Source organism: Eptatretus burgeri, chromosome 1 (genome assembly GCF_056783735.1).
Source record: "Eptatretus burgeri isolate ZD-2024b chromosome 1, Ebu_testis_v1, whole genome shotgun sequence".
In the NCBI taxonomy this organism is placed as follows: Eukaryota; Metazoa; Chordata; class Myxini; order Myxiniformes; family Myxinidae; genus Eptatretus; species Eptatretus burgeri.
This window is the reverse complement of record NC_140961.1, coordinates 37,113,700-37,130,975: the sequence shown is the minus strand read 5'-3', so window position 1 is coordinate 37,130,975 and position 17,276 is coordinate 37,113,700. Positions and strand designations below refer to the sequence as shown.

Below are 17,276 nucleotides of genomic sequence, written 5' to 3'. Positions count from 1 at the left end.
CTCTCTCTCCCCTCCCTCCTCTCTCTCTCCCCTCTATCTCTTTCTCTTTCTCTTTCTCCCTCCCCTCCCTACTATCCCTCCACCTTAATACCCCTGTTAAGCTTGGTGTTGCCTTAGTGGTTCGGGTAGCGGCTTGGGATCCTAGGGTCCTGAGTTCAAGCCCCGTTGGCCGCTGAATTAAAAATACACCAGGAGGTTGACTCAGCCTGTCATCCTTCCGAGGTCGGCAAAATGAGTACCAGTGTACTGGTAAGGGGGACACTGCATCAGTGGCATAGCTGCGTCCCAACCAATGATGCAACCAGCAGCCACAGGCTGCACTCGATAAAGAGAGAATACCCCCGTCAAAGAAGAGACAGGTTATATTTGCTTGCTACTGTAATAGAGCAGTTGAATCCTTTAAAACGTCCAACATGACAATGACTGCATTCACAGCAAGGAAATATTATGGGTGCATGTTAATTGGTATGTACAAGTTTGAGTATCTAACATTCATAACAGCACAGTATCTCATTTCGGGAACCTTTTGAACACCCTTTGCATGTCAGCTAAGCCAACATGAGATCACATATATTACTCCAGCCCAACACGTATATATATATATATATATATATATATATATATATATATATATATATATATATATATATATATATATATATATATATATATATATATATATATACACACAGTACACTACATGGCCAAAAGTATGTGGACACCCCTTCTAATTAGTGGATTTGGTGATTTTTGCCACACCCATTGCTGACAGGTGTATAAAATCAAGCACACAACCATGCAATCTCCATAGACAAACATTGGCAGTGGAATGGGCCGTACTTAAGAGCTCCGTGACTTTCAATGTGGCACAGTCATCGGATGCCACCTTTCCAAGTCAGTTCGTCAAATTTCTGCCCTAATAGAGCTGCCCCGGTCAACTGTAAGTGCTGTTATTGTGAAGTGGAAACGTCTTGGAGCAACAACTGCTCAGCCGCGAAGTGGTAGGCCACACAAGCTCACAGAACAGGAACGCAGAGTGCTGAAGCGCGTAGCGCAGAAAAATCGTCCGTTGTCGGTTGCAACACTCACGACCGAGTTCTAAACTGACTCTGGAAGTAACGTGAGCACAAGCACTGTTTGTCGAGAGCTTCATGAAATTGGTTTCCATGGCCGAGCAACTGCACACAAGCCGAAGATCACCATGTGCAATGCTAAGCGTCGGCTGGAGTAGTGTAAGGCTTACCGCAATTGGACTCTGGAGCAGTGGAAACGTGTTCTGTGGAGTGATGAATCACGCTTCACCATCTGGCAGTCCGACGGACGAATCTGTGTTTGGCGGATGCCAGGAGAACGCTACCTGTCCGAATGCATCGTGCCAACTGTAAAGTTTGGTGTTGGAGGAATAATGGTCTGGGGCTGTTTTCATGGTTTGGGCTCGGCCCCTTACTTAGTTCCAGTGAAGGAAAATCTTAACACTACTCCATACAATGACATTCCAGACGATTCTGTGCTTCCAAATTTGTGGCAACAATTTGGGGAAGGCCTTTCCTGTTTCAGCATGACAATGCCCCCGTGCACAAAGGGAGGTCCATACAGAGATGGTTTGTCGAGATTGGTGTGGAAAAACTTGACTGGCCTGCACCGAGTCCTGACCTCAACCAAACTGGACACCTTTGGGATGATTTGGAACGTCGACTGCGAGCCAGACCGAATCGCCCAATATCAGTGCCCGACCTCGCAAATGCTCTTGCTGCTGAATGGAAGCAAATCTCCACAGCAATGTTCCAACATTGAGTGGAAAGCCTTCCCAGAAGAGTGGAGGCTGTTATCGCAGCAAAAGGGGGACCAACTCCATATTAATTCCCATGATTTTGGAATGACATGTTGGACGAGCAGGTGTCCACATACTTTTGGCCATGTTGTGTGTGTCCAACACACACCATTGGAGACGATCAACATTCGTCTCAATTAAAGAGATCTCAGAGAACAATAATGAAACCCAATTTGTTGTTTGTTTTTTTTCTCACTCTGGAAGTGTCTGGTGCGGGTTTCCTCGTTGTACCAGTCAGATCCGATTAATCCCTGTTGTCATTTTGTGTCATCACATTACGTCATTCGTGTGTGTGTGTGTTCTGCTGCCTTTCAGGAGGAGGGTAGCCGGTAGGCCTGTTAATGTGCGCCGATACACCGTCTACAATTCCCGGGGTTAAAAAAAACAAACACAACACTGATTGCGACTTGCAGTGCGATGGTTGTGCTGGGATGTGAATTTGGCATTGGCACGATGGGATGAAACCGACGAATGGCTTTTTAATATCTGTTCTTTCACTACTTTGTATTTACTTTTTATTTCCAGAGTTGCCGTTTTTTGTAGCTCCTGTGTTTAGATTTTGTCCCATTTGTGTGAAGAGGATCCTTTTTACTTTCGGTATGCTGTTAAAGGTGTGTTGCGCTTTAGTTTTAGCTCGGCTGGTCCATATGCTGGTTTTTTTTTTTCTTCCGAATATGCGTTGATTTTAACATTGTTTTGAGTCACGTGGCTAACATTAGGTTTTTTTTTAATGAGCGGATTTTAACCTTCACAAACCAACCGGGCCCAATCAGGTCGTTAAATATTTCTCCTCAGGATTGACGCGACAAACAGCACCAAGCGCAACAACATATCACCGAAGAGACTTCCGGATGCTAGAACGAGGTCGTGACGTCACGAATCCGCGACAACATGGACGCGGGTTTTTTTCGTGTACGAATGTGATTATATGGCTTTACTATCTTGAGCTAACAACTTGACGAGTTATTGTGTTGTGATGGTTAACGGAGCAAAAGGGATTACGTTGTGCTTAACCAGAGGGTAGTTTAGCGTGGTGTTAATACATGTGTTGGATGTTCGTGTGCTCGGATTGACGGCTTAAAATGGCGCATTTTTTGACCGGGCCTCACTCCGCGTTATCTCCGTGTTTTCGCACACATCATTTGTTTAGCAATGACGTGTGGAGTCGAAATTGTATTAACTCGCACACGTAACCCATGGATTTTGTAATGAAGGTATTCCAAATTGTGAGACGTTTCAGTGTCTTTCGATTTGTGTGTACATTTTCATGTTTCACAAAGGAGGCGAAATTGACCCGATTGCTCATATTATCCAATTCTTCAGAGAGGAGTTTAACCTGCCGTCGAACCTTGACCTTCAAAAAACAAAACCTTGTGCGAATGATGAACAAGGTGGTTGATCATGACCTCCACCACCGAAGGTGAAGGAGGTTGTGTTTTCACCCCCTTTCTGTCTGTCTGTCTGTCTGATTGTTGCCTACAGGTCACAATTTTAAACCGATCTTCACGAAACTTCACCACATGGTGGAGTTTGTCATAAGGAAGAAGCCTCTTGTTTTGAGGTCAAAAGGTCAACATAGGACAAATGTCAACAACCTAGGGTGAGATTTCTAAAATCCTCAGTTTTCATCCGATTGACTTGAAATTTGAAGATTATTTATATTTCAGATCACTGAGTTGAACTAGCCAATTATTCTTGAGGTCGCATGGACCAAAAGGTCAACATAGGTGCAAGGTCAACGACTAAGGAGGTATTTCTAAAATCCTCAATTTTCATCCCATTGACTTGAAATTCGAAGAGTGTTTTCATACCAGGTCACTGAATTCACCCACCAATTACTTTTTGGGGTCAACATAGGCCAAAAGGTCAACATAGGCTGAATTTCCAAAATTGTCAATTTTCATCCGATTGACTTGAAATTTGAAGAGGATTTTCATATTTTGTCATTGTATTCAAGCACAAATTATTTTTGAGGTCAAATTTGTTTTATGGATTTTGCGAGTATTGTGCTCTGCATGACTTCTTGTTGTTTTTTTGTGTGTACAGGATATCTCAAAAACGTGCAAACGGATTTGGATGAAATTTTGTGGACTTGTTGGGTGTGTGACAAGGATGATTCAATTTTGGTGAAGATCCTGATCTGGATCTGATAATTTTTAAGTGATTCTTCACCATTGAGAGATAGGGCTAAACCGATATATAGTCCGATATCTCAAAAAGTTGTAGACTTATTCGGATGAAACTTGGTGGGCAGGTTGGGTGTGTCGACCATGACATATTGATTCGATTTTGGTGAAGATCCGAATCTGGATCCGACGACTAGAATTTTTTTCAGTGATTCTTCACCATTGAGAGATAGGGCTCAAAACCGATATATAGCATGATATTTCAAACATGTATTGGGCCAGATATGTTCTCGTGGAGCAGGCATTACGGGGCGGAGGTATGCGCTCTACCAAAGTACCCTTCTTGTTTTAACTTCAATTTCATGAACAACTGCCTTTTATTTGTGCAAAGATCGATCAGCAACACCACAGCACAATAGACATACACAGAGACTCCTTGATTTACACTTGAGATGCGTTCCTAAAAAACTGAATATACAAACGGAAATAGAATACTATTTTCCCATAGGCATGATTTTATAAATGGGTCATTCCGTGTCAACTCAGCTAAAAAAAAATGAAATTCTGCGGTGACCCCCTCAGATTTTCCTGAAAAAATTATCACAGCTACCTTTACATATATGAGGAAGGTTTGCCAAGTTTTCGCTCAAAATTCCAAGTAGTGTCTGAGATATGGCCCTGCAAACACCCCAGGGGTGTTTCAATTCTGGCAGTCACGAGTTGCAGATTTGTATCTGAAGCATTTTTGGACGGCTCTAAATTCCAGAGTTTTACAAACCGAGTTCTTAAAATTCACACAAATGGTGTCTATTAGTGAGGCTTTCAGAATCTGACATCAAAATGTTCTACTTAAAATACTTTTTAAGATTAGTACTCTCAAAAGTAGTGATTTGTAACATGCAGTCAAAAAAATTTCAGTTTTCAAATTGCTGCCAACAGTCAGTTTATTCATCATGAAGAATTTTGTTGCCTGATGTACATAATCTAGTAACTGGATCATTTACGCAAGAAAACTGAAACCTTTTGGAGCAAAATCTTGGCTGCAAAAGGTGTCTGAACTTTGCTCCAGACTCAACGACACTGACATTTACCCCAAATGCTCACCATGTTGACAGTTACACAGCTCTTTAAAATTTTTGTCACTTAAAGACACATACATCGGCAAACTGTGGTAGAAAATTCAAGAGTTGTTCTCAATTCTTTCTATTTTTAAACGAATTTTTTTTTTTAAATGCTTGACTTTCTAATGATTCTGCAGTCCCAAAAGGTAAGGTTTTTTTTTAAATAAAATTTTTACTCACAAACATGTAGAAAAAATAAAGCTATTGTAAGGAAGTATGACTTAAGTGGAATCTAACAATATATAAATCAGTTTGGTAAAGCTTAAAGAAGTGTACCAAAATCATTTCCAAAGTTAAGCATGAAGTGACTATTGGTTCATGAAAAAAATATTTTCACGAAAAAAATAAGTGACCACTATATTCGTTATTGGTGTTTGTCTGTCTGTTTGTGTCTGTCTGTATGTCTGTCTGTCCAGAGCATAGCTCCGTGGGTTTTGATCCGATCCTGACAAAATTTTGGTGGGAGGTTTATAGCATGATCTCGTGTTTTCCTGAAAATGGGTGTGGTGTGCCCATTATGGGTGGAGCCACGCCCAAAAAAACGTGTTTTTAGGGGGTAGCCGATTTCAATTTGCATCTTTTTCTTGGGGGTTTGTCGAATCTGACGGGTTTCGGTATTTGGTTAGCCGAATGGCACCTGCATAGCCCCACAGAGCTCGTTTTTTTTTTTTTTTTTCATTTTCGTCCCAAGGTCAAGGTCACAAGGTCACGAACTTAGAAAATTTCGAATTTTGACATAAAAATCATACGACCACCCAAACTTTGAGAGCTAGGGTGACAATATTTTTATGCATAATCTTGAGGTCACTCCCCACCTAAAGTCTTGAAACCATTTTGCTCCATCTCTAACACCTTGCCCATGGCACCCCCTTCAAGTTTGTTTTTACGCTGATTTCATCAAAGTATGGATAATCCAATGACTGCGAAATTCCATATAGCCTATATGACGTTATATTGTTCCTGGAATGTTCCAGAGGAAGTTTTGTACCAAAGGTCATAATCCTTGACGTTTGACCTTTAAAGGTCACAAAGGTCAAATTTTCAAAGTTGTGGTAATCGAACCGGCTTTTTGACCTTCTTCGACGAACTAACTCCAATAAGCTATAGCATGTATCCTGTTTCCTTATTTCAATGTCCACAACATTGTTTTGTGACCTTTAAAGATTATGCAAAGGTCAAGTTTTGAAAGTTGTTGAACGAAACCGGGTTTTCGACATTCTGCAGCTAATAACCTGTCACTCGTACCACATCATGTTGATCATTTTTATAACTTGGTCAAACATTATCACATTGTCTCATCCTTGACTTCTGAAACAATCTACATCGTCAAATACCGCTCGTGAACCATCGTCGTCTTCAGACTTGTCTTATTTAGTCTTTAACCTAATACACAGCCCTGTAGGAACTGCCAATGCTCATTTTTACATTTTATTATATCCTGGCAATTATAAAACTAATCACTGTTCACTTTGTACAATGGATCCAAGTACATTTGTCCAAACAATTTTATATGAAATTATGAAAAAAAAAGTTGAATCAGATATTGTACCTACATTTACAAATGGATGTAGACTTCTGTACAATGTACACTAAGTATATAAACAGATATGCAAATTAATATTTATAATGGTGATTATTATGATAACATTATGTGTCTTAATTTGTAGTTGAGATTGGCGGTGGCCTTAAGCTAAAATATCCTTTAAAAAAAATGAGCCAAATTAAAGTAACCACATACTTGTTCTGACCAAAAAACACAACAATTTAATCATTGTGGTGCCAACTTATGAATGTTTGGCATGGCTTCGACTTCAAAAGCACACCTATTGCTTTTATTCTATATCTTTCATCGAACATGTGTTTTTTTTAAATAGTGGGCCTTTTAAAAATAGAAGGGATTGAGAACAACTCTTGAATTTTCTTCCACAGTTTGCCAATGTGTGTGTCTTTCAGTGACAAAAATTTAAAAGAGCTGTGTAACTGTCAACATGGTGAACACTTGGGGTAAAACCGGAGTAAATTTCAGTGTCGTTGAGTCTGGAGCAAAGTTCAGACACCTATAGCATCCAAGATTTTCCTCCAAAAGGTTTCAGTTTTCTTGTGTAAATGATCCAGTCACTAGATTATGTAAATCAGCCAACAAAATTCTTCATGATGAATAAACTGACTGTTGGCAGCAATTTGAAAACTCAAAATTTTTGACTGCATGTTACAAATCACTACTTTTGAGAGTACTTATATTAAAAAGTATTTTAAGTATAGTGGGGCAACTTTGCATAACAATTGTGCATTTTGTGAGGAAAGCACCAAATTTGGCACACTAGTAGCCTATCATATTATGAACAGATTTGGATATTGGGCCATCTCAAAATTTTTGATGGCAGTGGAAAATGGCTGCCACAGCCATCAGCGGCTGAATTTGATATGGCCCAATATCCAAATCTGTTCATAATATGTTAGGCTATGAGTGTGCCAAATTTGGTGCTTTCCTCACAAAATGCACAATTGTTATGCTATATTTATCTAAGTTGCCCCACTAGTGGGGCAACTTACATAACAATTGTGCATTTTGGGAGAGTTTGGCACAAAATACAATCAATGAAGGTCAGACTAGATTTCTCACGGGTGCATTACAGACCACGTGACAGAGGATGAGAGAAGTGGAGTCCTATACGTTATCTGTTCATTCCCCTTCCATGCAAAATTAAAAAAATATATATATTTTTGTGAAAAAAAAACGTTAACTCGAAAATTCCGAGGTGCAAATACAAAATTTTTCAGTACATTGGTTAAGGCATCAAGTCTAAAAAATCATAAATGAGTGTAAAATGTACATTGGAGTGCGTGTGCGTGCGTGCGTGCACGACTGTATACACAATGGCACCATAAATGTTCCATTAATACTGTTGAGGACATTTGTGTTGAATATACTCTCACTCCTCTATTCTCCTCTATTCTCCACCCAAACTCTTCCACATTTACCCTGTTTTGTCGGCCTTTCCTGTCTAAATGTCCCAACTTGTGCTGCCTATGTGTTTGTTGCTTCCCAAATGTGAGCCTGCAGCCACATGCTGTACTAACAAACTGGAAGAATGAATACATAGATATGTATAAAAAAATCAAAATGATGATGTCCTCCCAAGATGTTTAACATTTGCAGAACAGTCAGAATTTGTCTCACCATGCTTTCAACTAGTGAACTGATCACTAGAAAGGAGCATATTACCCCACAAGTCAATTTTGTATGTTGGTGTAAAGTTTGGGGTTTATTTTCACAAATGCTAGTGGGATGTAATTCAGTCAAGAATAATATATATATATATACAATTCTCATTTAGTCATGTGTTCTTTGTGTTTTTGTTTTTGTTTTTCTCTGTCATTTCCCCACAGGGCACCAGTGCCGACCAGGACAACCGCTTTTCAAACAAACAGAAAAAGCTAATGAAAGAGATGAAATTTGCCGATGGCTTGGAAAAGAAAGTAAGGAAAATTCTACATACCTTGCTTTGCATGTCTCAAAGGTTTCTGAGCCAACAGTCGCTCCCTAATGTGTATTGGGGATTGTGGGTTTGAAATTCTTGTGTGAGGTTTCCAGACCTCACCGATGGCCTCGTTTATTTGTTGCATCGACTTTTAAGGATCTGATATTACTTCATGCTGTCTCGTTTTTAGACAATAATTTGTGCCAAATGCAATTCACATGTTCAACGTTAATGCAAAAGGGTTTGATGTGATGATGTAAACACTCTGTTATAATTGTCTCAAGCTTTGATTTTGAATTGACAGTGAATGTAAAATTTCCATGTGTTTTTTCACACATACAATAAATTAAATTAATATCTCCAGGAGGATTTTGAATGTTAAGAAAATAAAGTTTTTACATAACTATAAACAGCCGCTCCCTTTGGGAGCATTGGCAAGGCCCCTGCGGGGGGGGGGGGGTGTATGATGTTCATATATTTTTTGTGTCCATGACCAGACCCTGAGTACTACCAATATGTACGCAAACTCTGTTGGTGATTGGACCAGCCCTGTTATTTTTTTTAATGTTTTTCAGATATACAAACGTACATACTCTTGCGGATCCGGGGTGGTGGGATTCTCACCCGGTCCTAGGCGCCACCCTCACCACCACCGTCTCCGGGGTTTATAACGCCGGCCGGCTCAGCAAAGGCCTCGGGTCACGCGCCTTCAATCGCGATACCAACGTAATCCTTGTACCTTGCCAGTTGGGGAAATAGAACCCCTGGTTACAGACTGGTTTTGTCAGATGCCGAGCGTTTTCTGCCAGTCTGTAACCATTTTTGGTTTTATATGCCAATCGAACGGATCGTTCCTCGACGCGACACAAATTAATCCATAGCAGCAACTTCATACGAATTAACCAGATTTATTGGGGAACATCGGGGATCACAACACCAGCAAAATTCACGACAATGGTTTTATTAACAATCCTCAACCCGTTCTTAACTTGGGAACCACGGACTAAAGGTTTCGTGGGGGTCGCTACCGAAATATGCCTTAGACAACGTACAGACAAAGACAGACAGACAAACTGCATGCATGCAAGACAAGACGGAGTACTTGGTGATGTCTCATGGACGAGAGGACAGTGTCAAAAGCACGAATGTCGCTCGCAACAGGCGAATGTCCACGGATTCGAACTCCCGCTCGAACGTGCCGCGTGGCGAAATGGAGGCGTCGTACTCTTGCTCCCTCAAGGCACCGTGTGCACACGCTCTCCTCAACGCGTTCCGGCCCCGCGCAATGTCGACGGCACAAGTCCACCAGATCAACGATGGGCCTCAGCCGATCTCTCTCTTGGTCCAGCACACAAATCCAGGCCTGGCCTGTGCATCAGACAAGGCCCAAATCGAGGTGCCGAGCTCCCCAGGCGGATCGACAATGTGTCCAGCCGTGAGGTGAGTAAGGACGGAGGCTCCACGGCCAGACACAGGCCGAACCTGTCGATCACCTCCCCACAAGAGTCAATCACCGGCCCGATGTGCAGGCAGCCTCTCTTACACTCGCTCGCTTCCAAAACACGAGCACCCTCTCAACCGACTGCAGTTATTCCAAACTCAACCTTTTCACGAAGCCTTCATTTCTCTCACTTCGAAGCCACTCCGAGCAGGCCTCTAAAACCCAACTGTTGTTTTCCACACATGATTCTCTTTACGAAGCCTTCGTTCGCCCGCTTCGACGCACGAGCTCCTTCGACACACAAGGACTCCTTCCTCTCAGCGACTCCTTTTTCCAAACACTCTACCCTTTTCTCTCTTTACAGTTTTCTTTTCGTTCCACGAGCACGCCTCTCTCGGCGGAGTCGACAAAAGCCCCTCCCCTTCGCATCACTTCCTCCCTCTAGCTCCACCTCCTCCCCTTGGCCACACTCTCCCAGCCGACTGGGCGGGGCCTATTGTCCGTAGTAGGGAGGAAGAAGAGGGGGCCCTTGTTCCACCACCATGGCACATACAACAAAACAGCCTTTTACAGCTCCCGACACACGTTACGTCCATTTTACCACACAACTCAGCTATACATGCATTTAATAGGGGGCCTGAGCTAATCCTATATTTAGTAGTCCAATAAGGGCCATTTCTGTAACAATACATACACACACACACACACAATTGCCTTATTTAATACTAGCAGGGGTACCTGGTGTTGCCTGGTGCTGTTCTAATCCTCTTGGTATCCAGAAGAAATCCAATTTTTTTTGTTCTGTTTTTGTGGGGGCCTAAAACACTTCCCTACACCCATTAAGGAATGGAGTCAGGGTTCTTTTAATGTCACCTTTCACATCGCTACAAAGGCCTAGGTACAATAGAACGATTTTATTAAAAAGTAAAATCCGCTTTTTAATTTTTTTTCCTGAAACACTCTGTGACACTCAGTGATGAACCTCTGAAAGTTTGATGAAGATCTGTTCGGCCATCTTTGGTGACACACAGACAGAGAAAGATCTTATAGTATAGATAACAGGATGCACGGGTTGTTTTGAAGTTGCACGATAACCCATTGTTTGAAAGTGGTTCTTGTGAATGTCATGTTAAAGAATACATTTCACATTTGTGGTTGAATTTGTCTTATGACAAGAAGTTGTCCACACACTAAAAAACATGGAAAGAATTGTTGCGTAGGACCATACACGATGTCATTGGTGCCACTGATGATGTAACGAGATGATCAAATGTATTTTGCCCTCAAAACTTGTTAGAATCTCGGGAGGTTTTTCCATAAGTCTTTCAAACACAGAGAACAGTATAATGGTCCCGCCATGTTATTTATTTATGCCATTTGTTTTTATTTCGTTGTCAGCTTTGGACATCATGATGTCATCACACTATGTTGGGAGTTTTTTCTTATCAACACCAGACAGCTTGATACTTGATAGCCCTGCAACTATTTCAATAGCATACAAGGAGTAGATGAAGCACTTGATGAATATTGTAATTGTCACCCTTTGATTTCTCCTATGGGTGGACACTAGCCTAAATGCAATGGATCAACTGCAAAGCAACTTACCAATTGTGAAGATTTTTCATTTTTCTGCTTTCATTGGTTGAGAAGGAGTGTGATGGCATACCCTTTCAACAATGTAGAGTTCTACCCTTGCTATGTTTCTTGTTTTTAGTCAAGGGCTATGATGTTCTGTCGAGTGGAATGAATTAATTTGGCTTCACTGGTGATGCTAAGACGGGCTGATTAAGTACGGGAGTCAGAAACATGAAGTATGGACTAATAAATTGTTTTTTTCTCACCCCCTTCCAGGTTGATATGACCAAAGTGAATTTGGAGACTATTAAGCCCTGGATAACTCAGAAGATTACACAGATGCTGTCTTTTGAGGATGATGTCGTTATTGAGTTTGTGTTCAACCAGCTCGACGAGAAGGTTATCTCCTTTGTTATGTCTTGGTGTAGTTTACTGTAGCCATCCTTTTTCTTATCTACACTTTACATCATTACCTTCGCATTCTGCGAAAGGTTATGTTTTGGTCGCTGTGTATTTATTTATTTGTGAATATGTGTGTTTGTTTGTTATTCGCATAACTCAGAAAGTATTAAACCGAATTGCATGAAATTTGGTGGGATGATTCGTGAGTATCCAAGGACGATTTGATTAGATTTTGGGAGCGATCGGGTCAAAGGTCAAGGTCATGGAAAGGTCAAAAACACTCTTTTGAGCATAACTTCCTTCATAATACAGCTATCGACATGCAACCGCCGCCATATTGTTCCATGACCAGATACCTTTCGGATATGTAGTGTCGGATTTGATCTAACGTCATCGGAAGTGCGTCTAAATGACGTCACAAGATGACGTAAATTTTCAATTTTCGATCTCATCAGTTTTGATCATACCGTTTTGTAGGACTCACCTTAAGGACGTCACACACCAAATTTGACTTCGATCGGACTGACCGTTATGACGTCATTGACGTTTGAACATGACGTTTTTCAATTGTGGCTAAAATGTCCTGATATTTTACATTCAAATATATATATAATTTATCAAGCAAAGTCTCCCAAATCCAGGTATTAGGATCAGTACCAACATATCTGTTTATTGATGTACAGGTTTTGCCAATTCACTCTGTATTCACTTCAAGGTCAAAATATAGTTGTAGGCATAGCTTCAGATCTAATAGAGCTATTGACATAAAACCAACGTTAAAACGTTCAGTGAACTACGAGCTTTCAGAATGGTAGTCCCCGATTGGACGTGACGTCCCCGGAATTTCGTCAAAAGATGACGTCATTTTTCAACTTTTTAATTTTTCAGTGGTTATCATTCCATTTTGTTGGACTGCCTTCAAGGAGGTTACACACCAAATTTGACGTCAATCGGACTGACGGTTGTGACGTCATGGACGTTTTAAAATGACGTTTTTCAAATGTGCCTGGAAAAAAGTTGCGGCGGCGAAGGTATGCGCTCTACCGAGTGCCCGCTCTAGTTGACTCTTGTTTTTCTCAGATTCTTATAACTTGTGTTATAATTCATGTTTTAAGGCTCATGGATGTCAAAACAACAGAAGACAAAGGGTAAACAGACATAAGGTGGGACAAGGGTTGTGCATGAGGACAAGAATGTAGAGATGCTCAGCAGCATGAGCGGTGAAAGGGAGAGAGTGTCTCAAGTAGAGCAAAGGCTCGGAGATATAAATAGGATAGACCATGGAGGTGGTGGTGGGGATCGTACTTTGAAGGCCTGGTAAGAGCATTTAGCAACAGACTTGGGAAGACTTCCACAAGTGATAGAAGGGAAAGGGGTGGGGGGATAAATGGAGGTGAGCATTAAGCTTAGACGTGGGAAGGGTGAAACGGTAAGGATTTCCAGTAGAATGGATGTCATCTGGAGGGCAGTGTAACAGCAGTCAGAGCATTCCGGTTGCCCGGTTCAAATCCGGCATGCCATATCAAAGTGACCACAACAGTCGACCACTTTGAATACTTCCTCTTTGGATCACACGTCTAAAAGCCAGGATACCGTGTGAATTGGAAATCCCAAAGCAGCCCAGTGTTGTGCAGATTGACGTCGTATGACTGGATCTTAATCGAGGCCGAGCAACCGAAGCCACATGACGCGGTCTTTTAAGCGATGTGGACCGCAATCAATTAATCGCTTCATGGGTCCTCTAAGACCACCAAATAAAGCAACCACTACAGCCAGAATTCACCCTCGTGACCAGGTATCTTTAGTCACAGAATGATGGCATGGGGTAAAGAAACAAAAGAAGGAAAGCAATCAATAACAACAAAGCCCTTGACCCACTACCGATATGCAGTTACGGTGCCTGAACAAACGAGATGCCATAATTGCCTATATCCGTAACTGAGCCCACATTCGTACCATGTGTGAGACAGATTTGAAGACAGACAGGAAGAATTGTGCCTCAAACCAGCAGTCTTGCGGACAGTTGGGCTTCCTCGAACCACAAACAACATCTGGGTCACTGTTGAGAACAGGGGAGGTGTGACTACGGCTGGGTGGGCGCGACTTGGCTGGGCAGGACATTGTTTCCTCCTTGGTTGCTTCGTGGGGATGCAGCGTTCAGCTGCGTGTTTCCTTTGGTTCTCTTCGTTTTCCCTTGTTTCTATCAGCGGTTTCTAACTTGCTTCCCGTGGATTACTCGCGTCCATCAGATGAACTTTCTTACTTCGCAGGCCTTTGTATTCGACCCAGGTTTCGAGGAACATTCGCTGCATCTCGGTGGAACCACCACAACGAACTTTCGTATTTCCTGGACTTGGTATTTTCATCAGTTGGAAATAAACGTTTCATGACGTGTTTCCTGCCGGGATTTTCGACCTGGATTCCGAGTAGCATTGGCCACATGCATCTTTGTTGAACTTTCACCATTACTCCCGTCGCTACGTTGGCTGAGCATTATGTTGACTGGGAGACTGTTTGTGTTCATCAGGAGGATGAGAAAGGTCGACCTTCCGATGAGCTGCGGCTGTATCGTCAAGATGTGGGGAGGCGATACCGTCGTCATCAAACGACAATTTCTGAAATGCTGCATCTCCAACAACATGGACGTCACAGAGGATGTGGCATCATTTGGGAGGAGGAGGTAGCAAATGATGGTGACGACGACGTGGACTTGCTCTACCCTGATTCGGACAAGGAGTTACGTGCCGTCTTCGACGAAGAAAGCATTGACGAGGATTTCCTCGGGTTTTTCTGAAAAGCTTCATCAAACCCAAATGGCCCTTTTCAGGGCCACAAATCCACAATAAATATGTACGATGCGGTATGAATCCCTTTTCTTCCTTTTTTCTGGGAACAAAAAAATCTTCTATAATATTAAAAAATATGAAAGAAAAATAAATACTTCTTGGTATCCTCCCCTCTCTCTTCAACTTCTTGAAAATGAGAATAAGACTTTTAGCCGAAATTAAGCAGACATGGGAGTCATCATGTCAATACCTCCGTCACTTTTCTTTCATACAAAGTGAATGTACAAACGTATTTAGATCTAGATCGGAAAATATAATTATCAAGATATTAATTTATTTTGAGGCTGAAGAACATGGGTGCGGTTAATAGACGGCTGCGGTTTCAACACCGGAAAATACGGTTCCCTTTTCAAACGACAGTGCAAGGATAAACAAAAGATTTCCTTTTGGTGTTGGACAACCAGAGGAATCAGGTACTTGATGAAAAAAATTATATATTTTGTGCAAGTTTGATTCATTCCAGGTATATAATATATCTTTATGTTTGGTTTTATCTTTGTTTTTTTTTTAATCTCAAAGGTACAACAATGCCTATTGTGCATCATTTTAAGTCAAGAAAAATCTGTTTTAAGAATATTTTTCATCACTTTAAGTATATTTTTCCTTCTTATTGATACCCTGGACTGTGCTTTCCACAGCATCCGGATGGGCGGCTGATGCAAATCAACCTCACGGGATTCCTGAACGGGAAGAACGCACGTGTTTTCATGGGGGAACTATGGCCCCTTCTACTCAGTGCACAAGAAAATATTGCTGGCATTCCATTGGTCTTCTTGGAGCAAAAGAAGGAAGAGATAAAACAGCGACAGGTATTTGATGGATCACGTGGAGGAGCATAATTAAGCATTTGAAATAAGGGGATTATTACATTATCTCTATGCGTCCTTATTTGTGTTTCCCTGCTAGCTCGAACAAGAAAAACTTGCACTACTGCAGAACAAGGAAGAAGAGGAAGAGCGTAAGGCTAAGGAACGTTTCAGGTACGTCACAATGAGCATCTTGCAGTTTTTTAATGAATGAACAAGGTAGGTTGTTGCATTGTTGTGAATTTTTCTTCATTTAGTTTTTTGGTTGCGTTGTTTTAGACAGTATGGAGCCCCTTATTACATAGCATATCACTCTGGAGATGGCCCTTTCATTTTAAAATGGATTTGTTATGCCTCTGCTGACGAAGTCGCTGGATGTATGATGTTTTCGGGTCGTCCGTCCGTCCGTGCTTAATCTAAAGAGCCTTAGAGTGGATTTTTTTCAAATTTGGTAGCAGTATATATTGACATAAAGATGATCTGATTCAATTTTGTGTCATTAGGTCAAATGTCAGCGGTCATGTTACCTTATTAATTGTAACCATGCTAACTTGTGAACTAATGATGGGATTTTGACCAAACTTGGTCCAAGTACACAGTATGCTGCAAAGTTGAACTGATTTAGATGGTGGCATCAAAAGGTCAAAGGTTAGAGTCCATGTTAGGTTTCCTTACTTCGGTAATTTAAGAGCGGCTGAAGGGATCAAAGTCAAATTTGGTGCAAGTATGTGTAATGATGTGGACATAAACTGATTAGATTATGGGGTTATGAGATCAAACGTCATGTCATTTATAAATGTGATAGTTGAGAACAGCTGAAGGGATTTAAATTAAACTTGGTACGAGTATGTGTAATGATGTAATAATGTGGGCAGAGACATATCGGGCAACGTCGTGGCATTGAAGAGTGCCCTTCTCATTTTTAGGTCATCTCTACCGAGATAACCTGATATAGCCGGACCGAATATCCGTCCGTCCGTCAACAATTTTTCTTTTCGATCTTGATGAAACTTAGTATGTGGGTAGAGGTCGATGAGTGTTGCACAACGATATAACTTTTGTCCGGTTTCAAGGTCAGGGTCAAGGTCACGTAAGTTCTAAAAATCGCCATTTTCAAAACCTATCTCGTCTGCCATTCTACAAGATATTCGGCAACTGTTTATTGATTATGATAGTAAAAATATTATCTTGTATCTAACCGGACAGATATTTGAATTTCCGTCCCGTTTGGCCGCCACATAACCTGGAAGATGCTCAAAAACACCTCCCGGTACAAAGAAAACTTTTACTTCCGATGTTGATGAAATTTGGTATGTGGGTAGAGGTCGATGAGTGATACCCAACGACATTTTTTCCTGGATTCAAAGTCAGGGTCAAGGTCACGAAAGTTGTGAAAGTCACCATTTTCAAAACCTATCTCGTCTGTCATTTTAGGAGATATCTGGCAACGATTCATCGATTATGATAGTAAAAACATTATAGAGCTGACCGTCACCCCCACACGGGGGTAATTTTTAATTTTGTTATCCGCATCAAATTACTCAAATGTGCGAGCGTATTTTCAGATAATTGTACACGCACAGTCTCGCACCTTTTCGGTTCAGGGCTCGATAAAGTTAACCCTACGGGTGATGATGATGGTCACA

The 17,276-nt window shown here is 41.4% G+C and overlaps 1 protein-coding gene across 4 annotated transcripts in view; it reads left to right on the top strand.

The window, feature by feature from the left end:
• The first annotated feature begins 2,597 nt into the window (after window positions 1-2,597).
• The window catches only part of LOC147034257 (uncharacterized), an 88,457-nt gene continuing 73,778 nt past the window's right edge, over window positions 2,598-17,276 (top strand). Inside the window, exons 1-6 of one of the 4 annotated variants that reach the window (XM_085879522.1) lie at window positions 2,679-2,743; window positions 3,314-3,431; window positions 8,469-8,558; window positions 11,853-11,975; window positions 15,463-15,633; window positions 15,731-15,804. In XM_085879522.1, the coding sequence (XP_085735648.1) occupies window positions 8,520-8,558; window positions 11,853-11,975; window positions 15,463-15,633; window positions 15,731-15,804 (407 nt within the window). In that variant the 5' untranslated portion in view covers window positions 2,679-2,743; window positions 3,314-3,431; window positions 8,469-8,519. Of the gene's footprint in view, window positions 2,744-3,313; window positions 3,432-8,468; window positions 8,559-11,852; window positions 11,976-15,462; window positions 15,634-15,730; window positions 15,805-17,276 lie in introns of those variants that run through there. The other 3 variants (XM_085879503.1, XM_085879513.1, XM_085879529.1) reach the window with 3 other exon arrangements.